Source organism: Oryzias latipes, chromosome 22 (assembly GCF_002234675.1).
Source record: "Oryzias latipes chromosome 22, ASM223467v1".
Taxonomy (NCBI): domain Eukaryota; kingdom Metazoa; phylum Chordata; class Actinopteri; order Beloniformes; family Adrianichthyidae; genus Oryzias; species Oryzias latipes.
In genome coordinates, this window is record NC_019880.2 from 11567725 (window position 1) to 11588120 (window position 20396).

The 20396-nt window shown below is 38.1% G+C and overlaps 2 protein-coding genes across 4 annotated transcripts; one reads left to right on the plus strand and one right to left on the minus strand.

The window, feature by feature from the left end:
* Positions 1 to 2972: 2972 nt before the first annotated feature.
* LOC101171872 (disintegrin and metalloproteinase domain-containing protein 17) lies at positions 2973 to 15683 on the plus strand. Of its 2 annotated transcripts, XM_011490335.3 has the most exons (20): positions 2973 to 3208; positions 3464 to 3596; positions 4748 to 4881; positions 4999 to 5087; positions 5389 to 5560; positions 7432 to 7562; positions 7680 to 7766; positions 8611 to 8736; positions 8903 to 9047; positions 9287 to 9378; positions 9551 to 9703; positions 10612 to 10811; positions 10893 to 10996; positions 11144 to 11278; positions 11576 to 11706; positions 11789 to 11867; positions 11950 to 12038; positions 12130 to 12189; positions 12945 to 12981; positions 14754 to 15683. In XM_011490335.3, the coding sequence occupies exons 1-20, from the start codon at positions 3103 to 3105 to the stop codon at positions 15119 to 15121; spliced, it is 2571 nt and encodes an 856-aa protein (XP_011488637.1). In that variant the 5' UTR covers positions 2973 to 3102; the 3' UTR covers positions 15122 to 15683. The 2 variants fall into 2 exon arrangements, with proteins under 2 accessions (XP_011488637.1, XP_004082314.1); XM_004082266.4 differs by lacking the exon at positions 12945 to 12981.
* On the minus strand, positions 15680 to 20393 carry iah1 (isoamyl acetate hydrolyzing esterase 1 (putative)). 2 transcript variants are annotated; one of them, XM_004082267.3, is made up of 6 exons: positions 20193 to 20393; positions 18825 to 18877; positions 17580 to 17731; positions 17264 to 17425; positions 17067 to 17188; positions 15680 to 15968 (listed from the first exon to the last, which is right to left on the minus strand). In XM_004082267.3, exons 1-6 carry the CDS (start codon positions 20253 to 20255, stop codon positions 15792 to 15794), a joined length of 729 nt encoding a protein of 242 aa, XP_004082315.1. In that variant the 5' UTR covers positions 20256 to 20393; the 3' UTR covers positions 15680 to 15791. The 2 variants fall into 2 exon arrangements, with proteins under 2 accessions (XP_004082315.1, XP_011488636.1); XM_011490334.2 differs by having other exon boundaries at positions 17067 to 17425; positions 20193 to 20388.
* Between the last annotated feature and the right edge of the window lie 3 nt (positions 20394 to 20396).

Consider the following 20396-nt stretch of genomic DNA (forward strand, 5'->3'; position numbering starts at 1 on the left):
GAGCCATGGCACAACAGTGAAGCACCTGCTTCAAATAAAAGAAACTTAAGATTGTCAGGTACCAAGGAATAAATGTCAAATATGTGCACCGTTAATACAAATAATGACACAAAATTAGTTTGTTTTTTGGGCTAAATATTAATATTCATGATAACTCAAAATGGAGTAAGCTGTTTGCATGTTTGTCTGTATGACAGTACTGGGGCATGATTCTAATGAGAAGACAGATGGTGCCCTGGGGTATCTCCAGGGCATCACTAAGCTCCTGACCAGACTGAGGTCCAACCTGGTGATGCTGGCTGGACGGACATGTAATATTTTAATGGTGTTCGGATGCCTTTTCCATCCATCCATCCATCCATCCATCCATCCATCCATCCATCCATCCATCCATCCATCCATCTAATCCCTTTAGGAGTCACAGGCTTCTGGAGCCAGCTGCTGTTGGGTGAAGGTGGGGTTACACCCTGAACAGGTCTCTGGATTTTGGATTCCGTAAAAAAAAGAAAAAAAAAAAAGAGGTTAAATCAGTTGTGTCCACTCCATCCTTTAGATGAGTCCTGCATTTTAGACAAATCCATGTCATAAACTTGTGAGCTAATGCACCAGTAAAGGATTCTGACATTTTAGAATCTCAGGATTTCAAAATAAATGTCTAATAGTGGTCTGAGTGCTGCTCCACAGCTTGTATAGGTCTGTGCAGCCCTCCAGTAACCTGCCTTCATCTGGCACATGCTCGGGGTGAATCTGCACTCATCCGTAAAAAGCAAAGGGTGCCAGTTGCAGATACTGTTCTGTGTCAGATGCTAATCAAGCTCCAGAGTGAAATAATCACAATGTCTATTGTTTTGGGGGGGTTTTTGTGACAATGTTTGCATGGCAACTTTTCAGCTCCTTTCCTCTAGAAACCAAAATTCTTTTCAAAATACACATTACTTTAAAGCGTATAAACGTTAACAGTCACATCAGCGGCCTAGTGGAAGTCAATATTGCAGCAGAACTCGTTCTCCTCCTCTTCACAGCAGCAAAGAGGAAGAGGAGATAGTGGTTCTTCTGTTAGATGAGGCTTTTCTTCTGCTCTGTCCAGTTTAGGTCTCATGCCTGTCTCATGAAATCTTGGCCATGCTTATCAGAATGTAGAAGGTACGACAAACCTTCCTGACAACAACTTAAAGGAATTTCAACCTTGTGTATATCTGGAGCCGATGCTGTCAGTATTGATGGTGACTTTTGACAAATGCTAAACAAGTGAAAAATAAGACAAAGTATTAAACATACACACTTAGAATAATTTTTAATTTTTTTATTTTATTTATTTATTTATTTATTTTGGACTAGTGAAACAAGTGTAAAATAACAAAATAAGACAAAAACGAGACTAAACTTGCAAAAAAAACAAGAAAAAGACAAGTAAATTATATAAAACAAAACAAAACAAAATTATATAAACACCAGTCCAAAAGGGAGTGAGAAGAAGAAAAATCTTATAAACTCTCACCCCCCTTTACCTTAAGCCCTTACTTTCCCACCATCAAAGTCCAGTGCCCTACCCAAGTGTATATGTACATATATACATGTCATTTTCATTTCCAAACAACATGCAAATGAATAACAAAACGTACTGTCAAAGTATGCAGATTTATAAATGCTGACATTCTGTATTTTTTTGTATTTGTACATATTTATCCATGATCATATTTCTGTATCTATATTTAAATTCTTTTATGTTTGGACATTGTTTCAAGCATTTACTAGTTCTGTTCCACAACTTCACTCCACAAATTGAAACACAGAATCTCTTTTTATTTGTACGTGCTTTATGTATGACAAATTTATCTTTTTCCCTAAAATTGTATTTTTCCTCTCTTGTAATAAATAACCTTTGGATATTCGTTGGTAATAAATTTTTTTTGGCATTGAATATTATTTGAGTGGTACAATACGCTACTAGATCGTAAAATTTGAGTAATTTTGATTCTATGAATAATTTATTTGTGTGCTCAAGGTAACTGACTTTGTGTATGATTCGTATTGCTCTCTTCTGAAGTATTGAAATAAAACCCAAACAGGTGAAAACTAATTAAATTCAAATTACACCAAAACACTAAATTATCTGGTTAGTGGAAGTAATAAAATTACTGCTACAATCAGATCTGTATATATGTATATCGATCTTAGTTCAGTTTGAACGATCCGATTCGATCTTATCCACTGACCTATGTCGATTTGAGGCGATTCTGCCTCAGACAGATAAATCTGGTAGGATCGTAGGAATAGAAATCGATTCATCGTTTAATTGTTACACCCCTTTATACACATGTAAATAATAAAATTATAATAACTCCTAATTATAAAGCTCTTATGCATACTATGCAGAACAAATTGAAACCACTTAATAAGTTTGTCACAAAGAGATTAATAAAATCCTTGAAAGGGAGAGGGAGAAAGCAAATTCACATAATTTCACTCCTATTTTGCATTTAATTAATTGTCAGATTGATTTTTAAAGGTTCACAATTGTGGATTTAAACTTGATGAAGACAAAGAAGCCTTAGTGCAGGAAGCATCTGTCTTTAGTCTTTTGTTTTCCAATTACGCCGTGACTATCATTTTCTGCGTTTGTCCTTTTCAACATAAACCAGATAAATGAGTGCACGAGCTGAGAGAAATCAAGGTGTGTCAATCAAATGTCTTAAAATCAGAAAACGGTCATTTTCAGACACCAGATTTTTGTTGGTGTTGTGATCACTTAGAACACAATAACTAAAGAATTTAGATTATTGTCCGATTTTCGGTGTGCATGAGTAAACCAGTAGTTAAACGTAGCAACCACATACGTCACAAAGTTCTATTACGGATGTTTAAAAAACACAGGAAATTATTGATTTTTAAAATAATATTTTAATCAAGAATTTTTTAAAAACCTGTTATTGTGTGGAGTAATTTTTTAAAATCTTTTTTTGTTGCTGTTTTTGTTTTTCTGTCACCAGCGGATGACAGAAAATTTCCCAGTGGCGGACACTTCCGGGTTGCTAACTCAGTTACTAACCGAAGGATTTTTGACAATGACGAGGCTTAAATAGCTGAAATAAACGCTCAAACATGCGTAGTCTAGTTTTAACAATCGTTTTTGCTACTTGCTGGATAGACGGGGCAATAAAACCAAGAACTTACTCGGATGAGAAGGAAAAACAGAGTCCCGAGTTTGGTAAGTAGCCTAACAGAAAAATCAAGCTAGCTTGATTATACTTCTTGTATTGGATACATTTAATTTAGGTAGAAAATGCGGAAGATGGGATGTCTTTGTGCTTTACTATAATAGATACTGACTTTTTATTGTCCGTTTTAGAGCACAGGACCACTTCTTTTTCCTAAATGGATTCAGATTTAGGGCGGCAGAAAAACAACTTAGATTGTAATGTACTACTGTCTGGGGTCTCATTGATGTCCATTCATTCCACAGACGCTCTGAATTCCATCCTATCCGACTATGAAGTGTTGCCTTTTTCGGGCTTACAGCAGCATTCTGTGAGGAAAAGAGATGTTCAAACCCATTCCCACCTGGAGCGCCTGGTTAGCTTCAGAGCCTTGAACAGGTACACTCAGTCAGACCTCTGAACTCTGTAAAGTTTCAGACTAATAATTCATGCTCCCGTTCAGAGTCAAGAAACAAAAATGGAATGATTTTAACTTGCCAGAATTTTACCACGTCACTCTATCTAGCAGCCCAAGTTAAAACAACTCAAATTCAGTGAGAATGTTTGGGATGTGTTTACATCACACACAGAGTTAGGTCCTTGATGTAATTGTAACCCATGGGTGTTTTAGCAATGTTAATTTAGTACACACTTCACCAAACTCAACTGAGTGATGTACTAAGTTCAAAAAGCATACATGTATATTAGCTTTTCTTCTGCAGTTTCATCTCTGATATGATGAAACATAAACCCCGTAAATGTCTGATATAATAATTGGGATTTTGACAGCTCGTTTTTTTATGGGAAAGCAAAGGTGGACTAAGCTTGTTCAGGTATTTTTCTGTCAATGTTTTGACCTGTAACTCTAAAGCCAACATTTTTAATATTAAAGGGCTTTCAGAAATTTGAAGTGATGTGTTGTATCCCTTTCTGAAGTGTCTGAGAAAAACTAATCACATGCTTACAATAATTTTTAAGACCCACTTGGGTTTATAACATGTTTTTGTGGAATAATTAAGAAAGATTAAGCTTAAAATAGCATTTCTGAGTATTTCTTTATTCTAATCTCTGTGAATCAGGAGCAGATGAAAAAAATGCTGTTTGAAAAAGAGTATATTTGGATGTAGAAATAGGCTGGGCAGGCTACAAGGTCCGCTCTGCTCCATTCTGATGCATCCTCTTGTAGACGAATAGATCCATGTGCGTCTTTGTTTTCCTCGTCAGAGCTGTCGTTTGGCTCTAAAGTGGACAACTGGATAGCTCCAATATTGCTCATCATTTTTGTTGGCACCGGTAATTTTAGGCTGGGGTGTGAGGGGCTGTAAGCTAGCGTGAGCAGTTATGAGTGACAGGAAGGCGGCGGGGCTTCTCCTTGCCAACTTAATTATCACTATAATTAAAGACCACTGGGCATGCTTTTACAATAATTGGAGTGGCCCTTTATGTGTAATCCACAGCTTATACACTAATATCTGCCTTTCCCGATTTGTTTGTGTTGTGCTAAAGGCAATCACATTAATTATTTTATTTTTTTTATTTTCCTACTCCAGAGACTTCCAGCTGTATCTGACCACAAACACAGACCTGTTTACAGAAAAGTTTAAGGCCGTGATTGTCGATAAACATGGAAATGAGAAGAACTTTGACGTTCCGCTTCAGAACTTTTTTACTGGACATGTCGTCGGTGAGTCTAAAGAATCAAACTATCTTTTGCTCTTTTTGCCTCCTTTTTTTTCAGGTTAGCAGGTGTTCAATATAAAAAACGGATTCAACTTGTGTTTCTAAAAAATGTATTTTACAGGAGAGGAGAATTCTCGTGTGCAGGCGCACATAGATGCAGATGAGTTTTCTGCTCACATTCTGACAAATGAAGATGAATACAACATTGAGGTAACCACCGGTCCTGTCACTGTCATTTATTTAGAATTTAGAATTAACATTTGTGTGAGACAGTAAAACTTGTTTTTTTGTATATTTTTATAAAAATATGTTTAAAAAAACCCAAATTAAAACATGTAAAACTTTACTTTTTAGCTTTACTGATAACTCAAACTATTTTTCTTTGGCGTCTATTTAGACGGCTTTTTTGGACACATTTGTTGACATAATTGAGTGTTTGTGTTTCTTCTTAGCTTTTTGCTTTTTTGTTTAAATCTCTTATACAATTTCTCTCTTCCTTTTGTCCATCCAGCCTCTGTGGAGGTTCACAGAGTCTCCAAAGGATGACAGATTGCTGTTTTATCGCTCAGACGACATTAAGAACCTGAGCCGCATCGCGTCTCCAAAGGTTTGTGGTTACGTCAAGGCCGAGGACAATGACCTTCTTCCTCACAGCAGCAGGAGAAGCTGGGAAGATCAGGATGGTGAGATCTTTTCTGTGCTTTCTTTGTTGGGGATGATGAATGTTTTATGTGCAGAATGCAACTTCTTGGTTCTGGAGGAAGTGAGGAAATAAGCTAAGAGATTGAAGAACACTGATGAAATTTTTCAATGGTGTCAAATGAGTGTCAGTCTCAGATACTTTTTGAATATTTTTCTGTAAAAAAAAGAGCATGTGATGTGCATTTATACTATGAATAAATCATCTTATTTAAAAATAGAAATGCTTTGATTTATGCTGCAATGAAAACGCATTAATGGTTGTTGGTTTGAAGCCTTCTCTGGGGGAGTTGCAGGGAGGTGAAGGTTCGTATGGAGAGGGCATTCAAATTCATAGAAGCTCTGCTTTAAGTTGTAGTTTTTACAAGTCCTGTGGTGGTGATTTGCTGGAGTCGGAGCCACACTCTCCCACTCTTCTGAATTATGCAACACGGAGTACAGCGTGTGACGCGAAGCTCGTAATGCTGCCTTCCTGTTTTCTGTTCCACTGAAACGCCTCAACCAACCATCTCCATGCGTCACATGAGCCTGACAACACTTTATACACTGTGGAGGAATCAATATGACAGAAATGGTTCATTTGTTTTATTTCAACATCTAAAATATTTAATAAACATTTAAAATGCATTTGTGTAATACATGCATCTAAAACTTTAACTGATTCTTTTTAGGCTTTTTAGACATTATTTTTTATAGGCCAATAAATATGGTTGATGAGAAAATGAAGTAAAATGTACCAAAATTTATCTTGATTGTAGCCTTGCAGTTATTTTTGGGGAACAATATTTTAATCGACTTTAATATTATGGGATTGTGGCTCTACGACAGAACCTGCCCAGTGTGTCTCCTGCCAGCAACCAACAGCAATTGGGACAGGCTCCAGTGACCCCGTGACCTTGAAAGGGATTCAACAGGGTCAGACGTTGAATAGATGGGTAGATTATGAGATTGTTTGGTTTTTTCGAAAAATTAGCTGCAAGTTTTTTACCATTTTTGCTCCACCAGTGAGCATCCAAAGCCCAGACATCGAGATGGTGGACAACTTTAACTACCTGGGTGGGTGTTCACTGGACTGAAAACACTAATATCCTGTACAAGAAAGGCCAAGGTTGCTGCCACCTTCTCAACCACCACATCGGCTGAGTAGCTCCATCAGTAGCAGACTATTACATCCTCTTTGTAAAGAGCATTACTGCAGGGCTTTCATTCTGAACGCCGTTAGACTGTGTAACAGATGCAAATAATAGTTAATCGCTGACAGTACACGACTGTTTTCCTGGTACTGGTATTTCTGTCAATGTAAGTACAGTTTAAATAATCATAGACTTTTCAAATGTTTACACCTTTAAATATTTTTTGCACATTTTAAATTTCCAATCTTTGCTCCTTGATGTTTGTTCCCCATAAATGTTGTGCCATTAGGATTTCCCACTGTGAGATCAAAAAGATTGTCTTATATAAACTTATTTTAAATGTCACAACTGTCCTCATGGTGTAGATCACAGGTGTCAGACTTCTGGTCTTGAGGGCCAGTGTCCTTCATGTTTTCCAATAATCTGCCATAGTAGGTTCTTATTGGCTGATCGAGGTGATCAGCAGCAAATGAAGCAAGGTTTCTGAAAAAACTAACAGGATGTCGGCCCTCGAGACGTGGAGTCGTGGTTGAGATTAACTGTACTTGAATTATCTAAGAGACTTCAAGAGACAATATCTAAGAAAAGATTGCTAGCTAAGATACTTTTGAAATATTTTCATGTATTTACGTTTAATGTCTGCTTACTTCTAGACCACTGTAGAAGAATGAATCATATGGTGTCCTAACTGCTCCTGTTCTTTTTTTTTTATTCCTCTGCAGAACACCATCACAGAGAGAAGAGACAAGCCCACGACCATAAAAAGAACACCTGCCCTTTGTTGCTTGTGGCGGACTACCGCTTCCATCAGCAGATGGGGCGGGGACAAGAGAGCGTGACCATCAACTACCTGGTCTGATCCTAAAATGTTGAACTAATTCAAACTGATTTTTACGTCATAAGATCAGCTGACTGTCATGCTGGTTTACATACTGAAGCGTTTACTTTGATCTACCCTTTCACAATCCAGATTGAGCTGATCGATCGCGTGGATGATATTTATAGGAACACCACCTGGGATGAAGAATACATAGACTACGGAGTCCAGATTAACCAGGTGAGCTACAAGAAGCAGGCGCGTTGCTCTGCAGCAGCATTATGGAGCTTCGTCACAAGACTCCAGTAATCTGAGCTGCATGGAGCGGAGCATGTGAATAACAAGGGGTTTGAGGATTGCATTTGTGAGGACAAACTGAGAGCCTTTGTGTGTTTCATTGAATTTGCCGGAAGGGCTTTATGGATGAATACAGACCCCGTCATAGAGCAGGCTCTTGTTCATCATAAAAAAAGATATTCATAGATGTCACTGCTTTGAGTTATCTTCAAATTTTCTTCACTGTCAAGATTTTTGATTTATTCATATTTAACTCCAAAACTAAAGCCATAGAGTTTTGTTTGCTAACTTAATATAATATAATCGGCTCCCAACATAACATTTGAAAATTTTTGGTGATTTTAAGCATGTTCTTATGGCATTTTTCTGATGATGGAGGACTTATTTAAAGAAAATTAAGATGAAAATTGCATTTCTGAGTATTTTTTTATTCAAACCATTGTGAATCCCAATGAGACAGTAAAAATGCTCTTTGAAAAAGAGCTCATTTGTGGCGTAGAAAATACAGTGGGCAGGCCACCAGCTCCTTGCTCTGAGCTCCCAGCAACGGGGAGGGGAAGGGGGGGCGGGGTTGCTCTACACTGACAGTCCTTCCCACAACCGGAGGTGAATTTCTGATGAACTACTGCTGAAACTATGAACTAAAACTGAACTAAATTTTGGCTAAAACAGCGAAATCATGTGGGAACGCTTTTTAAATAGTTCTAGAGATGATTGAAGTGGGACTTTAACTGTTTTAGATATAAGAAAATTGTTGGTAAACAGCTTCTTTGGTTACTGTTCCTAGATAATCATCAATAAGGAGCCAACAAAACCTCCCCCTGGCAGAGCAAGCAGTCGGTGGGTCCACTACAACATGAAGGATAGTCCTGATGGTGGAAGGGAGGTCTGGGATGTGAAGAAACTTCTGGAGGTAGGACTTCTGCCACCTGTTCAACCAGAGACCATAGATTTTAGTCAGCTTGAGAAAATGTTTTTGATTTTTCACGTAATATTCACAGCAGCGCATAGATCTGATCAGTTAATTATTCACGCGTTGACATATGTATATATATGTATTTTTTTTTCTCGTCACTTAGCAATTTAGCTCAGACATAGCTGACAACGCCTCGGCTGTGTGTCTGGCGCATCTATTCACCTACCAGGATTTTGATGAAGGGACTCTAGGATTGGCGTACGTCGCTCCGTCCAAACCTCAAGCTTTAGGGGGTCTCTGCTCAAGACGTAAGACACAATTTGTTTGTCTCAGAAGGTCTTCACTGGTTTGATATAACTCTTTGGTATTTCCTTTGGAAAATGAGTAGTTCTGAGTTACCCTTAGCATTTGGAAATAAGGTAAATAAACCTTAAGTACACTGGAAAAAAATGTTTAGGACTGCAATCAGGGAGAGGTAAGAGTAGTTCTGCTCTTACCAAAATAAAAGTTATTTATTGATTTTGTTTTTGTGTGTGTCTTTTAAAAGCCTATTACCCATCTGCTTCATCCAAGAAGGCCAGTTATCTCAACACGGGCCTGACCAGCACCAAGAACTACGGCAAAACCATCCTCACAAAGGTTTGTATCCTGTTTAATGGATCATGCTGATCAGAGGTGCTAACTTTTTTCTATTTTAAAACCTAAAATTTTTTGTTGTGAAGATAAAGAACAAAGTAAATGGTTCTGCTTCAAACTAACTGGTTGTTCTTGTGATTAACCCCTCATATGGGTTGGGTTTATGTCTTTTCAGGAGGCAGATTTAGTCACCACTCATGAATTGGGTCACAACTTCGGAGCTGAACACGACCCCGATAACATCCCTTACTGTGCTCCCAGTGACAATGAGGGGGGGAAATTTGTGATGTACCCCATCGCTGTGAGCGGAGACCATGTCAACAACAAGGTAGCAGTCCAGACTATAAATGAATAAACTTTTTTTTTACTATTAAAAATTTTCAGAAGCTTATTGACATCAGATCTCCTGCAGTATCTCAACAGGAGTTTATATATATATATATATTAGGCCTGCACAATATACCGTAAATTTGTCGTTATCGCAAAATCAAGCAGTGCAATATCCATAACGCAAAAATCAGCTAAAATCACAATGAATGATTACCTTAAATGTGCTAAAACAATCCTAAGGCAGCTTGAAGCATTTACAAATCCAATAAATCCATTTATACATTTGACCAATCAGATGAGCCCTTTTATGTTAGATGTTTGCCTCCTACGTCAATGAGGGTCATTTGGAGGATAATTTTTTAAACTGGTGCAATGAATTAGTAATGATGTTTTTGATTGTTTTTCTTTTTGTTTATATACCGCAAATTATATCGTTATCGCAAGATTGATCACTAATATCGAATATCGCAAGCTTTGCTCATATCGTGCAGAACTAATATATATTAATATTTTTCTGCAAACAGGCATTCAAAACTCATCACAAGGATGCAGAAATGTTCTCATTTATTACCGACAAAAACACTCACATTCTTATCACCGATGTCCATGTATGGTGTTTTATTAACCTCGTGTCATAAATAATTGCCCTCTAGGCAGTTTTGCTGTGACACTTCTGCTTTCTGCATGTCTGCTTTGGAGGCTTCTGGTCTCCAAGGAGCCATAATCAATACTTAAATCGCAATTAGCTCTGTGAAAGTCTGATAAAGCCAGCAATTCTAAGGTTTTTTCTTTTTTTTTTTTACATGAAAAATGTATTTTTATAAACCTTTAAATAAATTGCACATGTTTTTTTTGTGTGTGGGTGTTTTAGCTTAATTTTGGTGCTTCTGTTATTTTTTTCTGCAGCGCTTCTCTAACTGCAGCAAGATCTCAGTCGGGAAGACGCTGCGCTCTAAGGCTCCCTTGTGCTTCAAGGAGAGGAACAGCAAAGTCTGTGGCAACTCCCGAGTGGAGGAAGGGGAGCAGTGCGACCCCGGCCTGCTCAATCTCAACAAGGACCCCTGCTGCACTCCTGACTGCCAGTTCAAACCCACCGCCAAATGCAGGTCAGCCGCCCAAAAGGAACAGCAGCGCGCATCCAAGTCTTAAAAATGTCAGTCCAAAGAGCTGCTGTGTCTTCTCCACAGTGACACAAACAGTCTGTGCTGTAAGAACTGCCAGTTCAAGGCGCGAGGGGAAAGATGCCAGGAGCCCATTAATGCCACCTGCAAGGGCATCTCTTCCTGCACAGGTGATTGATTTACTGCTGCCGGTTCAAAACTTTTGAAAAAACAACTCTCCCTCAAACTCTATGACGTCATTCTATGGTTTCTGTTGATGGTTGGTAAAGCTTAAAAATGTGGTAACAAAAACTGTTGTCATTTTCGTCACCTGACAGGAAACAGTAGCGAGTGCCCTCCCCCTGAAAACGCTCCAGACAACACGGTGTGCGTCGACAGCGGTCAATGTCGCAACGGAGAATGTCACCCGTTCTGCGAGGCCATACAGAACAGTCACTCTTGTGCTTGTAATGGTAAAAGGCATTTAGTCAGGAGAATGGAATTTAATTTCTGTTTGCATTGCCTCAGAAAAGGATCCCAATGACAACAGAGGTTATGAATCAAGTTGACAAAGTATTATTTAGTCAGTTATTAAAAGCTATAAAACATTTTTCAAAATTCCATTGTGGAGCTTTTTCATGGACTAATCTTCTTGATTTATTCCAAATTGTTACTTTATGAAATGAAATGCATTAGTCAGCTTTGCTACTTTGTTGGATCTCATTTTGGAATTTTACAATTCTATCTTATTATTTGTTTCTTTTTTGCAGAGACTGACAACTCCTGCAAAGTGTGTTGCAAGGACAAAAATGGTTTCTGCTCTCCTGTCACCCAGGCTGACGGCAGCTTTCTTTACCTGCGGAAGGGCAAACCCTGCACTGTGGGCTTCTGCGATGGGAATGTGAGTCTGCAAACCTCAAGGCCTCCACTAAAAACCCTGGAAATGTCCTCATGACCTCTTGGTTTCCTTTCTTTTTGAACAGGGGAAGTGCATGAAACAAGTCCAAGATGTGATTGAGAGATTGTGGGATTTTATCGACAAGCTGGATATAAACACGTTTGGTAGGTGGCTTAGGCTGATCATCGCACATCTCATGCTCCCTTTTTGCCTGAAGGATCCTCCCTACCTTTAACTCTTCATCAGGAAAGTTCTTGGCTGATAACATAGTGGGTTCCGTCGTGGTGTTTTCCCTCATCTTCTGGATTCCTCTCAGTATCCTTGTTCATTGTATGGTAAGAAATAAACACCACCCCCTTTTTGATGACATGTTCTTGGGATTCTTTTCTTGCATAGCTAATGTTCTCATCTGTATTTCTTCTGTAGGACAAACGTCTTGACCAGCAGTACGAGGAGAGCAAAAGGGTCTTTTATTCCACTGGAAATGTGAGTTCTTCTTTTTTAAAACATTCCCCTGGTCTTGCTGCCACTTTAACCTAACTAATCACTGCTTTTTCAGACTCACGCATATTAATAGTGGGAGGGGATAGCACCTATGATGCAGGAAGTAGCTACATCCCAGAGTTTTTTGCAGAATTAAAAAGTTTGTGTGGGAGTTTGTAGAAGAAAGGGAATTATCATTGATTTGTTGTTTAAATTTAGTTTTTATTCATTCTTGCAGTTTGCAGTGCTTCTGTACTTTTGTCATCAACACTTCATTGTTTTAAAGCTCAAAAAATAAAAAAATTAACAATAACTATTGGAAATGTAGATTTTTGAAGCGTTTCTATTCGAATATGAGGTAGTTTTCAAAATGAACACTTTTTTTAATGATCACCAGGATTTAAAGCTTTTTAAATCTACATTCATATAGTTTTGCCTTTTTTAAAAGACAGATGTGGATAATTTTGGCTTTTTAACTCATTGGTGCTTGTAAAAACTTTTCAAACATTGAAAACCAAAAATGGTCAACTCTAACTTTTAATTGTAGTCTGCACAATCTAAAATGACAAACCCTCAGCTTTCAGCTTTAAAACTGAACTTGTCTTCCTTGTTTTTGGGAATTATAATAAGCAGATAAGTGGGTTTTGTTAAAATGTTTTAAGTAATTGAGCTCAAAAGGATCAGAAAGTAGTGAGTTGGTGGTCACATGGAGCCGTTCCTGAATGACCTGTCCACGCCTCTTTGCCTCTGAACTGCAGCAGATGGTGGAGGTTTGTGGTAAAGCTCCAGCTGCAGGTGAGTCTTTGGCCGAATCCGAATTCTTCCCCTTCCCCCATGGCTTCTCCCTACCGGACATCACTCCCACTCGATGACGTCCTCAAAAGCTGCTGGTTCGTAGCTGCCAGCTCTCAGAAAATGCATAACATCAGTTTTAAAACTTTAAAAAAGTCACGCTAAAGCATAAAACTCATTATTTACAATTAGAAGTACACTTTTGTGCGTCATTTTGTACGTATTGGTGGGGGGATACAGAGCCCTCCACCGTCAGCTTTTCCCAGTCAAAAAACTTTTCCCTCCAAATGCCCCTACAATCGGAGGGATAGGGAGAAGCCAGAGGGGTAGGGGAAGAATTGGGATTCGGCCCTTGTGTGTGCCACAGCATGCTGTTGCCATCGACTCCATGATGCATGGTCATCTGTGACGGTCCTGCTCTGTTTGGAAGTCTCTGGCGGTATACGCTGATCTGTGCTGCACTTTCCACACCTTCAATCTCACCTTCATCAAACAGAGAAGTGGTGGTGAAATGTACAAAAACCTTCTCTGTGCTGACGCAGAAATTACCTCGTGAAGGCAAGACTGTTTCAGGAGGATTGAAGCAGCAAGACAAAAAGCGCGTGTTGTTGTGACTCTGGATGGATTATGACATTGTCTTTTTTCCAAGTTTGAATTTACAGCAGATTTTTTACAGTTATAAAATATGATTTTGTACATTTTAATAATTGACTGGACATGAGAACTGGACAGTGACCCTCCCCCCTCATGTTCCAAACAGGAAGTACCTGCTGACTCCAAGAAGCCAAAATCCCATAGACTTCTATTGAGAAATAAACCGCTGTTGCTACAATTTTTAGCTTCTTGCTAATTCTATTTTTTTTAATCCTTTTTCTTTATTGGAAGTTATATAGGGTATAAACTGACCAATCAGATGCCTTAAAAAGGATGCGGTTCCTGCTGACCCCCTGCTCAAAACGTTTGACAGATTTTGTGTGGCCTGATTTCAGTGGAAGTGGCGTGAACTTCTGACAAGCTCACTTATGATTGGTGAGAGTGGTTGCCATAGAAACTCAGAACAATTCAAATCAATCACTGCTTCCAGACGTTGTCTGGCTCCAACTTGGTGGCATTAATTTTGTGAAAAAATGGTGACTGAATTGGCTTCATTTAGCCGGAGCTGAAAGTGAAGTATTTTCTAGGGGTGATGTCACACTCACTCAGTCCAGTTCTCATATACAATCAATGATTGTAACGGCAAAGTACAAAAACAAACAAGTTTTCCACTTTACATTACTCTTTAAGTGGAAACCAACAAAAAAAAAAGAAAAAGTTTACATTTTTAGTTCTCGTTTACATCCTTTTTATTACTTTGTGGTTTTGGTGTTGTTGTAAATTACTGTACATTTCAGATTTAGAAAAAATGTGCAGAATATGCCCCCGGCATGATTAAAAACCAACATTCATAGACGGCATCAGTTTAACCATCAGAAATGTTCACATTGAGTTCAGTTGAATGTGAAATGAAGCCTTATTAGCACTGTAACCAGGAGCAACACCAGTTCTTGCGAATACTGCTGCCTAGATAAGCAGCTTTAATAACTACAAGAAGAGATCTTTCTTTTGCTTTTACTCCATTAAAGGAAGATTCAGTTGTTTTGTCTTCTTTTTTTTTATCCCTTAAATTAGTGCACACCCTAAAGACCCACTCTGATAATCTTTATAAGAATATATTAAAAGGACCCAGTCCTGGCTCAGAGTTGGACATCTCTGATGTTTTCTCGTTTTCTCTGTAGTGCCCAGAGACGGCGAGCAGCTTCGAGCCAATGCCTCCGCGCCTCGTCAAGCTTCCCTTGTCCTCCGCTGGTCGGACCGGGCAGTCCTCCCAACAAGCTCCGCTGCTGAGCCCCGCCTGGGCAACCTCAACGGCCAGCGCCAGTACCCAGGACCCCGGCCCGAGCTTCGCCAGCCACCCGGACTGCGCCGCGCTGATGCGAATGGCCACCATCCAGGAGGACACCAGCGACTCCCAGCCGGGAGAGGAGGGCGATTTCACAACCGCAGGAGCCTCCTCGTCGGCTACGAAGTCCTCCTTCGAGGATCTGACCGGACAGAACCCGACAGCAAAGGAGCGGTGGCGCCTCAAGAGACAGGACTGCATTGACACTAAAGAGACAGATTGCTGAGAGAAAAACAAGCGTCTCTTTTTTGATTCCACCTCAGATGAAATCATTTGTGGGTCAGATTTTAATTTTCTTTACTCAATTTCTGGTGAAAATGTAATACCTCTTGCTTTATTTGTGCCTTTTTTCTTCATTTGAAGACTTGAAATGTATAAGATGTCTCTTTTTTTTGGATAGAAACTACAGCAAACATGTTTTAACTTTGTTTAATGTTTTTTTATGGATGATTCTGTTGACTGCATAAGTCCACGACTACTTTCCACAATACTTCCTGCATAATTTCTCTCAAATGTGGAACAGAAAGTCACTTGAAGTAATCACCTTTGATCCAATTTCCATTGTTTTTTTTTTTTAGTGCTACTTTTGAACCGTTTAATGCTGTTTCACACTAACTTCATAACAATATGCTAATTGTAGGTCAAGAAAAATCCCAGTTGCAAGTTTATGAGATGGATGTAAAAACATCTGAATTGTTGTAACTCCTGTTAGTTTTATATTTGTATGTTTCTTTGAGATCTTCATTAAATACACTTTTCAAATAAAGAAAAACCTCTTTATTGTGTTAAAAATGAACATATTTCTAAATCTTTCTTTACAGATTATTCTAAAAAGAAAAAAAAAACCCACTGCAGTGCAAACAGCCCTCTTCAGTTAGTTGTTACAGAGGAGACTGGTTTCTGGACTGCTGGCATCAATGTCTCCCCAGTAAGGTAGGATCACAGGCAGGTGGACCACGCGGCTCTCCAGTAGATCCCAAAGACGCTGAGCCACAAACTGGTTTCCCTTGTCTGAAAGATGCAGTCCATCAGACAGGTAGACCGTGTAATCCTGAAGGGCCAAAGACGTAAGAAATGTTTGTAAACTACAGAGATGGAACAGATTATATGGCAGTGAACTGCTGTGTGGATAAGTTTCCATCAGAGTCCTGAAAGCAAACCACAAATCTAGTAATTTTGGGAAATAATGTGTATTCTCAAAAAACAGAAATGAGCAACCTCTCAGTTTTAAATTGGAAAAGAACATTGTAGTGAGCAGCAGTGGATGCAGTTTGTTTTTAATTGACAGAACCAAAGATTTTGCTCTCTCTACTTTACAGAGGACATAGTCTTGGAAAAAATGCTGGTTTTAAATGAGTGCTTTTTCCTAGTGGTCTTTTAATTATGATTGTCGTTTTTACCCCATATCACAAAACCTGTGTCGTTTCCTAGGACATATTTTCTGCAGAGCGGCAGGAGTTCATTCGAAATTTGCCTCTGAGTTGTGGGCGGGACCGTTGGCGTGGAGTAAGCCTGCGCTCTTTTTCCATCATCCCTTATGTTTACACTCTCTCTACCGCTGTATTACAGCCCCTCTCAACCCCAACCTAACATTAGCGGTGCAACAAAAGTGGTGACCAACATCATCCGGTTTCGAGCCAAACACCAGCTCAGACGAGGAAAACAAAGACGTTCATGGGTCTATTTGTCTGCAAGTAGATGCATCAGAATGGAGCGGAGCAGGGAGCTTGTGGCCTGCTGACTGTAGTTTGCACATAAATGCATTTTTTTTTTGCGTTTGCTTCTGATTTACAAGGAATTGAATAATGAAATACTCGGAAACGCAGATTTAATCCTAATTTTCTTTAGATATGTCCTCCATAATGAGAAAAAAAATGCTACAAGAACTTGTTAAAACCCCAAAAATGCTATTTTCATCAAAGTGGGTCTTCAAGTAATGAGTAACTAATTACTTTTTTAAAGTAACACTCTCAACAATGGTTCTAAGTGATTTGTCTGCTATAAAAACAGGAATCTTTGTAACTAAGCCCATCTCAATGAGACTCCATGCATTGAAACAAGGGAAATATATTCCTTTATATTTAAATTTCAAATGAAAGTAAAAAGCTCAGAGGTACAGGAACAACTACCGGTCCTCAAAAACGCTTACTTGTCCATCTTTTTGCATGAGAGTCCACAGATCCAGAACATCTGACCCGCACTGAGCAGCTGCACGGACACAAGCCTGAGCGTACTGACCTGCCGTGGAGTTCAGGCGATTGAGAGGACAACCTGAAAGAGAAGCACCTGTAAATGTCTGCCAGCCAAAAATTAAAGAGATGTGGAAATCACAAAAACAAAAATTACCTTTTAAAATACACTCTTTCTCCCAGGCTGCCTCATGAAGGGGTGGTGGAGTAATAAAAATAACTTTGTCAGACGAGACTCCAGCTGAGGTCAGAAGTCTGCTGATCTCCTTCAGGTTCTCCAAGTACTCAGACAAAGGAACGTGCTGCTGTGGGTTCTTATCTACACAAAGACGAGAAATTCTTTGGTAAATAAATGTAAAAAAAACACAACTATACAACTGATTACATATTTAATTTGAAATACGTTTTTCAAGCTTTATTCCCAAAACTAAACAAACAAACAAACCAAGTGGACATTTCATTTTTTATGATACCTTCCAGTGCGCAGTCATTGGCTCCAAAGAAGACTGTAACAGCTGCTATGCTGTCGCATGCGGAGCCTTGGCTGCTGAGGAGGCGAGGAAGAACAATCCGGGCCCATCTGGAGTTGTAGCCGGACAGTCCTCTGTTTATGACGTCACATTTCCTGACAGGGAGGGAAAAGCCAGATTTAAGGTTTCGTCAAAGTTAAGGGTTTGACCCAGAAACTGCCCACTAATTGTATTTATTGGTGGAGCTACTGTATTATGAAGCTATCGGGAAATGGTTATTAAGCGGTACAACAGACCTTATAAATATAACAGAGCTCATAAAGAAAGTACACATTGAATATGAACATGATCAAAGAGAGGATGAAGGCTTTTGCTGCAGTTTAGGTTCACATTTTCAACAGATAAACACAAAAAAGAAAGATTGGTAAAACCTTGATTTGATTAAGAACCAGGTTATGGCAAATTATGTAAAAAAAAAGATTGGAAAACATAATTTTAATAATTATTGATTATCTAAATTTCCTTATACCCACCGTCCTTTAAGCAATTAATCAGTCTATTTGAAAATGTGTCTATTATGTATTGTAGTTCAAATATCTCTATTTATAAATAGTAGCAATTATAATGTCATGAAGAAAGCTTAATTTATTTTTCTAAGCAATTTTTGAATTGATATTTTCAGTGAAAATGAAATTTCTATGCATTTTTTCCATTTATTTTTAAATCACTAAAATTCCTTGGAAAAAAAACAAATAAGTCAATAAAAAACTAAAAGATTACTTAAAATAATCAACAATTGACATAAACAGATTTGTAAAAAACGTTCTCATAACATGCTGTTTGAGACAGATTTAAATGATGAAGTAACTGGAGCCGGGTCAGTTCAGCAAGTAACCACAAGGTGGCGTGATCACCATGGTTTTCCTTTTTTTGTTCCCTTCATGCCTGACTTAATTTTTAATGATATACAAAATCTTCTTCAGAGTTTTTGCTTCTTAAGGAGGTGCTAAATTTAGTAGAGTCCTGGACTTTTAATGCCAAAAATGCGACATTCTACATGAAGGGGTTAACAAAACTACATGCGGTTACAAAAAACTGTTTTACTTACGTGTTTAGAGTTAACATCCGAGACAGCTTTTAACTTTGGATCAATTCAATGAGCTGCACAATTTTCCATTTTTCGACCATTACTAAACTTTCTCTGGTAGAAATGTAACACGTAAACTAACATAAAAATAAACCACTCACCTTGCAAGCTTGTTGGCAATTTCTGCTCCCCACCCGTTGGCTTGGAAAGAAAACTGACAGATGCAAAAGTCAAACATCATTATTTCCCTTTGTAGGAGGCAAAGAGCTGATGGTCAACTGGATGCAATTTTTTAAAAGGAAATTTTTTTGTTTTACAAAAGGAAAAATATAGAAAATAAAATAAACAGCGGTCGATCAACAAGGTTAATGCTAAAAAATAAGAGAGAGAGAAAAAAAAACAGCAGAAGAGTAGAAGTAGGTGGGATGGAAATGTTAATTCTAGATTGAGTATGTAAAAACTTGACAGAGGTGGTGCCTTAAAAACCTGGTTTAATGGAGAATAGGTCTGAATACACTTCAGTTTAGTCTGTTAGTAACGTTATTTTTAAGTTTTATTGATTTGGTTTTTATACTTTTATACTGAATTTATTTCTTATTCACTTATGTAGAAACTTTTGACCACAAAAGACCAGTTAGTTTATAAATCTTTAAAAATGTATGGGATTTAAATATTATATATAGCTACATTTCCTGATGGGGTTTCCCAAATGAGTTTTTACCTAAATCAATAAGTAGCTTTTTTTCTTTTTACCGGTGTTAATAATACTATAAACGAGGTGTTACTTATTTTAAGTAAATGTTGCTACTTGTTGGAAAAAGCTATTGTGTAAAACTCTTTAAATCACCACTATGTATAAAAGGTGCTACAGAAATTAAGCCCTGTTGTCTTAAATTTTGGTTTGATAAATACATATATTTTTTGCTGTTCATGTCATTTAAGATCCCTTTGACGTTTCAGTTCCCTTTAGTGATTCTGCATGCAATGCAACTTTAGTCACGTGCCACACAATGTTTTGAGTCATCTGAGTTTCCTTATATGTAAAAAAAATCCCATGATTCTTCAAACAGCTGTTGCTTTCTACTGATTTTATCGAGCCTCTAGTATTGACACTTTAGTTTTTGTTTGCTTGTTTAAGAGTTTACCTTGTCTTGTAGCATTTTCATAGCAGTTAGACTGCATTGATGCACTTAGAAAAATCCCTTTTTAAAACCCAAAAATCTCCTTTGTTACGCTTAGTGGTATAAATATATCTATAAATGAGAAATCTAGTATAAGAAAAAAAAATCAAACATTTCAATTCGTACTCATAACAATGAATATGCATATATGTAGTTTGTGCATATGCAATTGGAATGAGGTTCCATGGTTGCTAACAAAATGGATAGTTGTCACAATCGATGAAATACGAAAGATTTTTATACATGTAGTTTCCAATACCACATAATACGTCTAATTTAAATGTAATTTAAAACAACCCATTCATTGCAACGTAAATTGATCAAATCATTCAATCATAGTTCACAAACCTGCGTGATCGAGTCCCCAAACAAGAAGACTTTTGGCCAAATGACTGGAACCGTTTTAGACATGATTAAATCCGTTTTTCAGTATTCAAAGAAAAGAAAAAACGGAATAGCGGGACGGATCGAAATCCTATAAATATGAAGAACAACGCCGCGCCTTTCAAAACATTGCTCCTGCTTTTATTTTGAAAGGAAGTCTCGGATGTC

Bases quoted from the DNA above. Each gene is read 5' to 3' on its own strand.
- LOC101171872 (XM_011490335.3), top strand. From the start codon at position 3,103: ATGCGTAGTCTAGTTTTAACAATCGTTTTTGCTACTTGCTGGATAGAC. The intron at 4,882-4,998 runs GTGAGTCTAAAG...TGTATTTTACAG, and splicing joins TTTTACTGGACATGTCGTCG to GAGAGGAGAATTCTCGTGTG. The intron at 9,048-9,286 runs GTAAGACACAAT...GTCTTTTAAAAG, and splicing joins AGGGGGTCTCTGCTCAAGAC to CCTATTACCCATCTGCTTCA.
- iah1 (XM_011490334.2), bottom strand. From the start codon at position 20,255: ATGTCTAAAACGGTTCCAGTCATTTGGCCAAAAGTCTTCTTGTTTGGG. The intron at 18,878-20,192 runs GTTTGTGAACTA...TGCATCTGTCAG, and splicing joins TTGGGGACTCGATCACGCAG to TTTTCTTTCCAAGCCAACGG. The intron at 15,969-17,066 runs GTAAGCGTTTTT...TTGGCCCTTCAG, and splicing joins TCATGCAAAAAGATGGACAA to GATTACACGGTCTACCTGTC.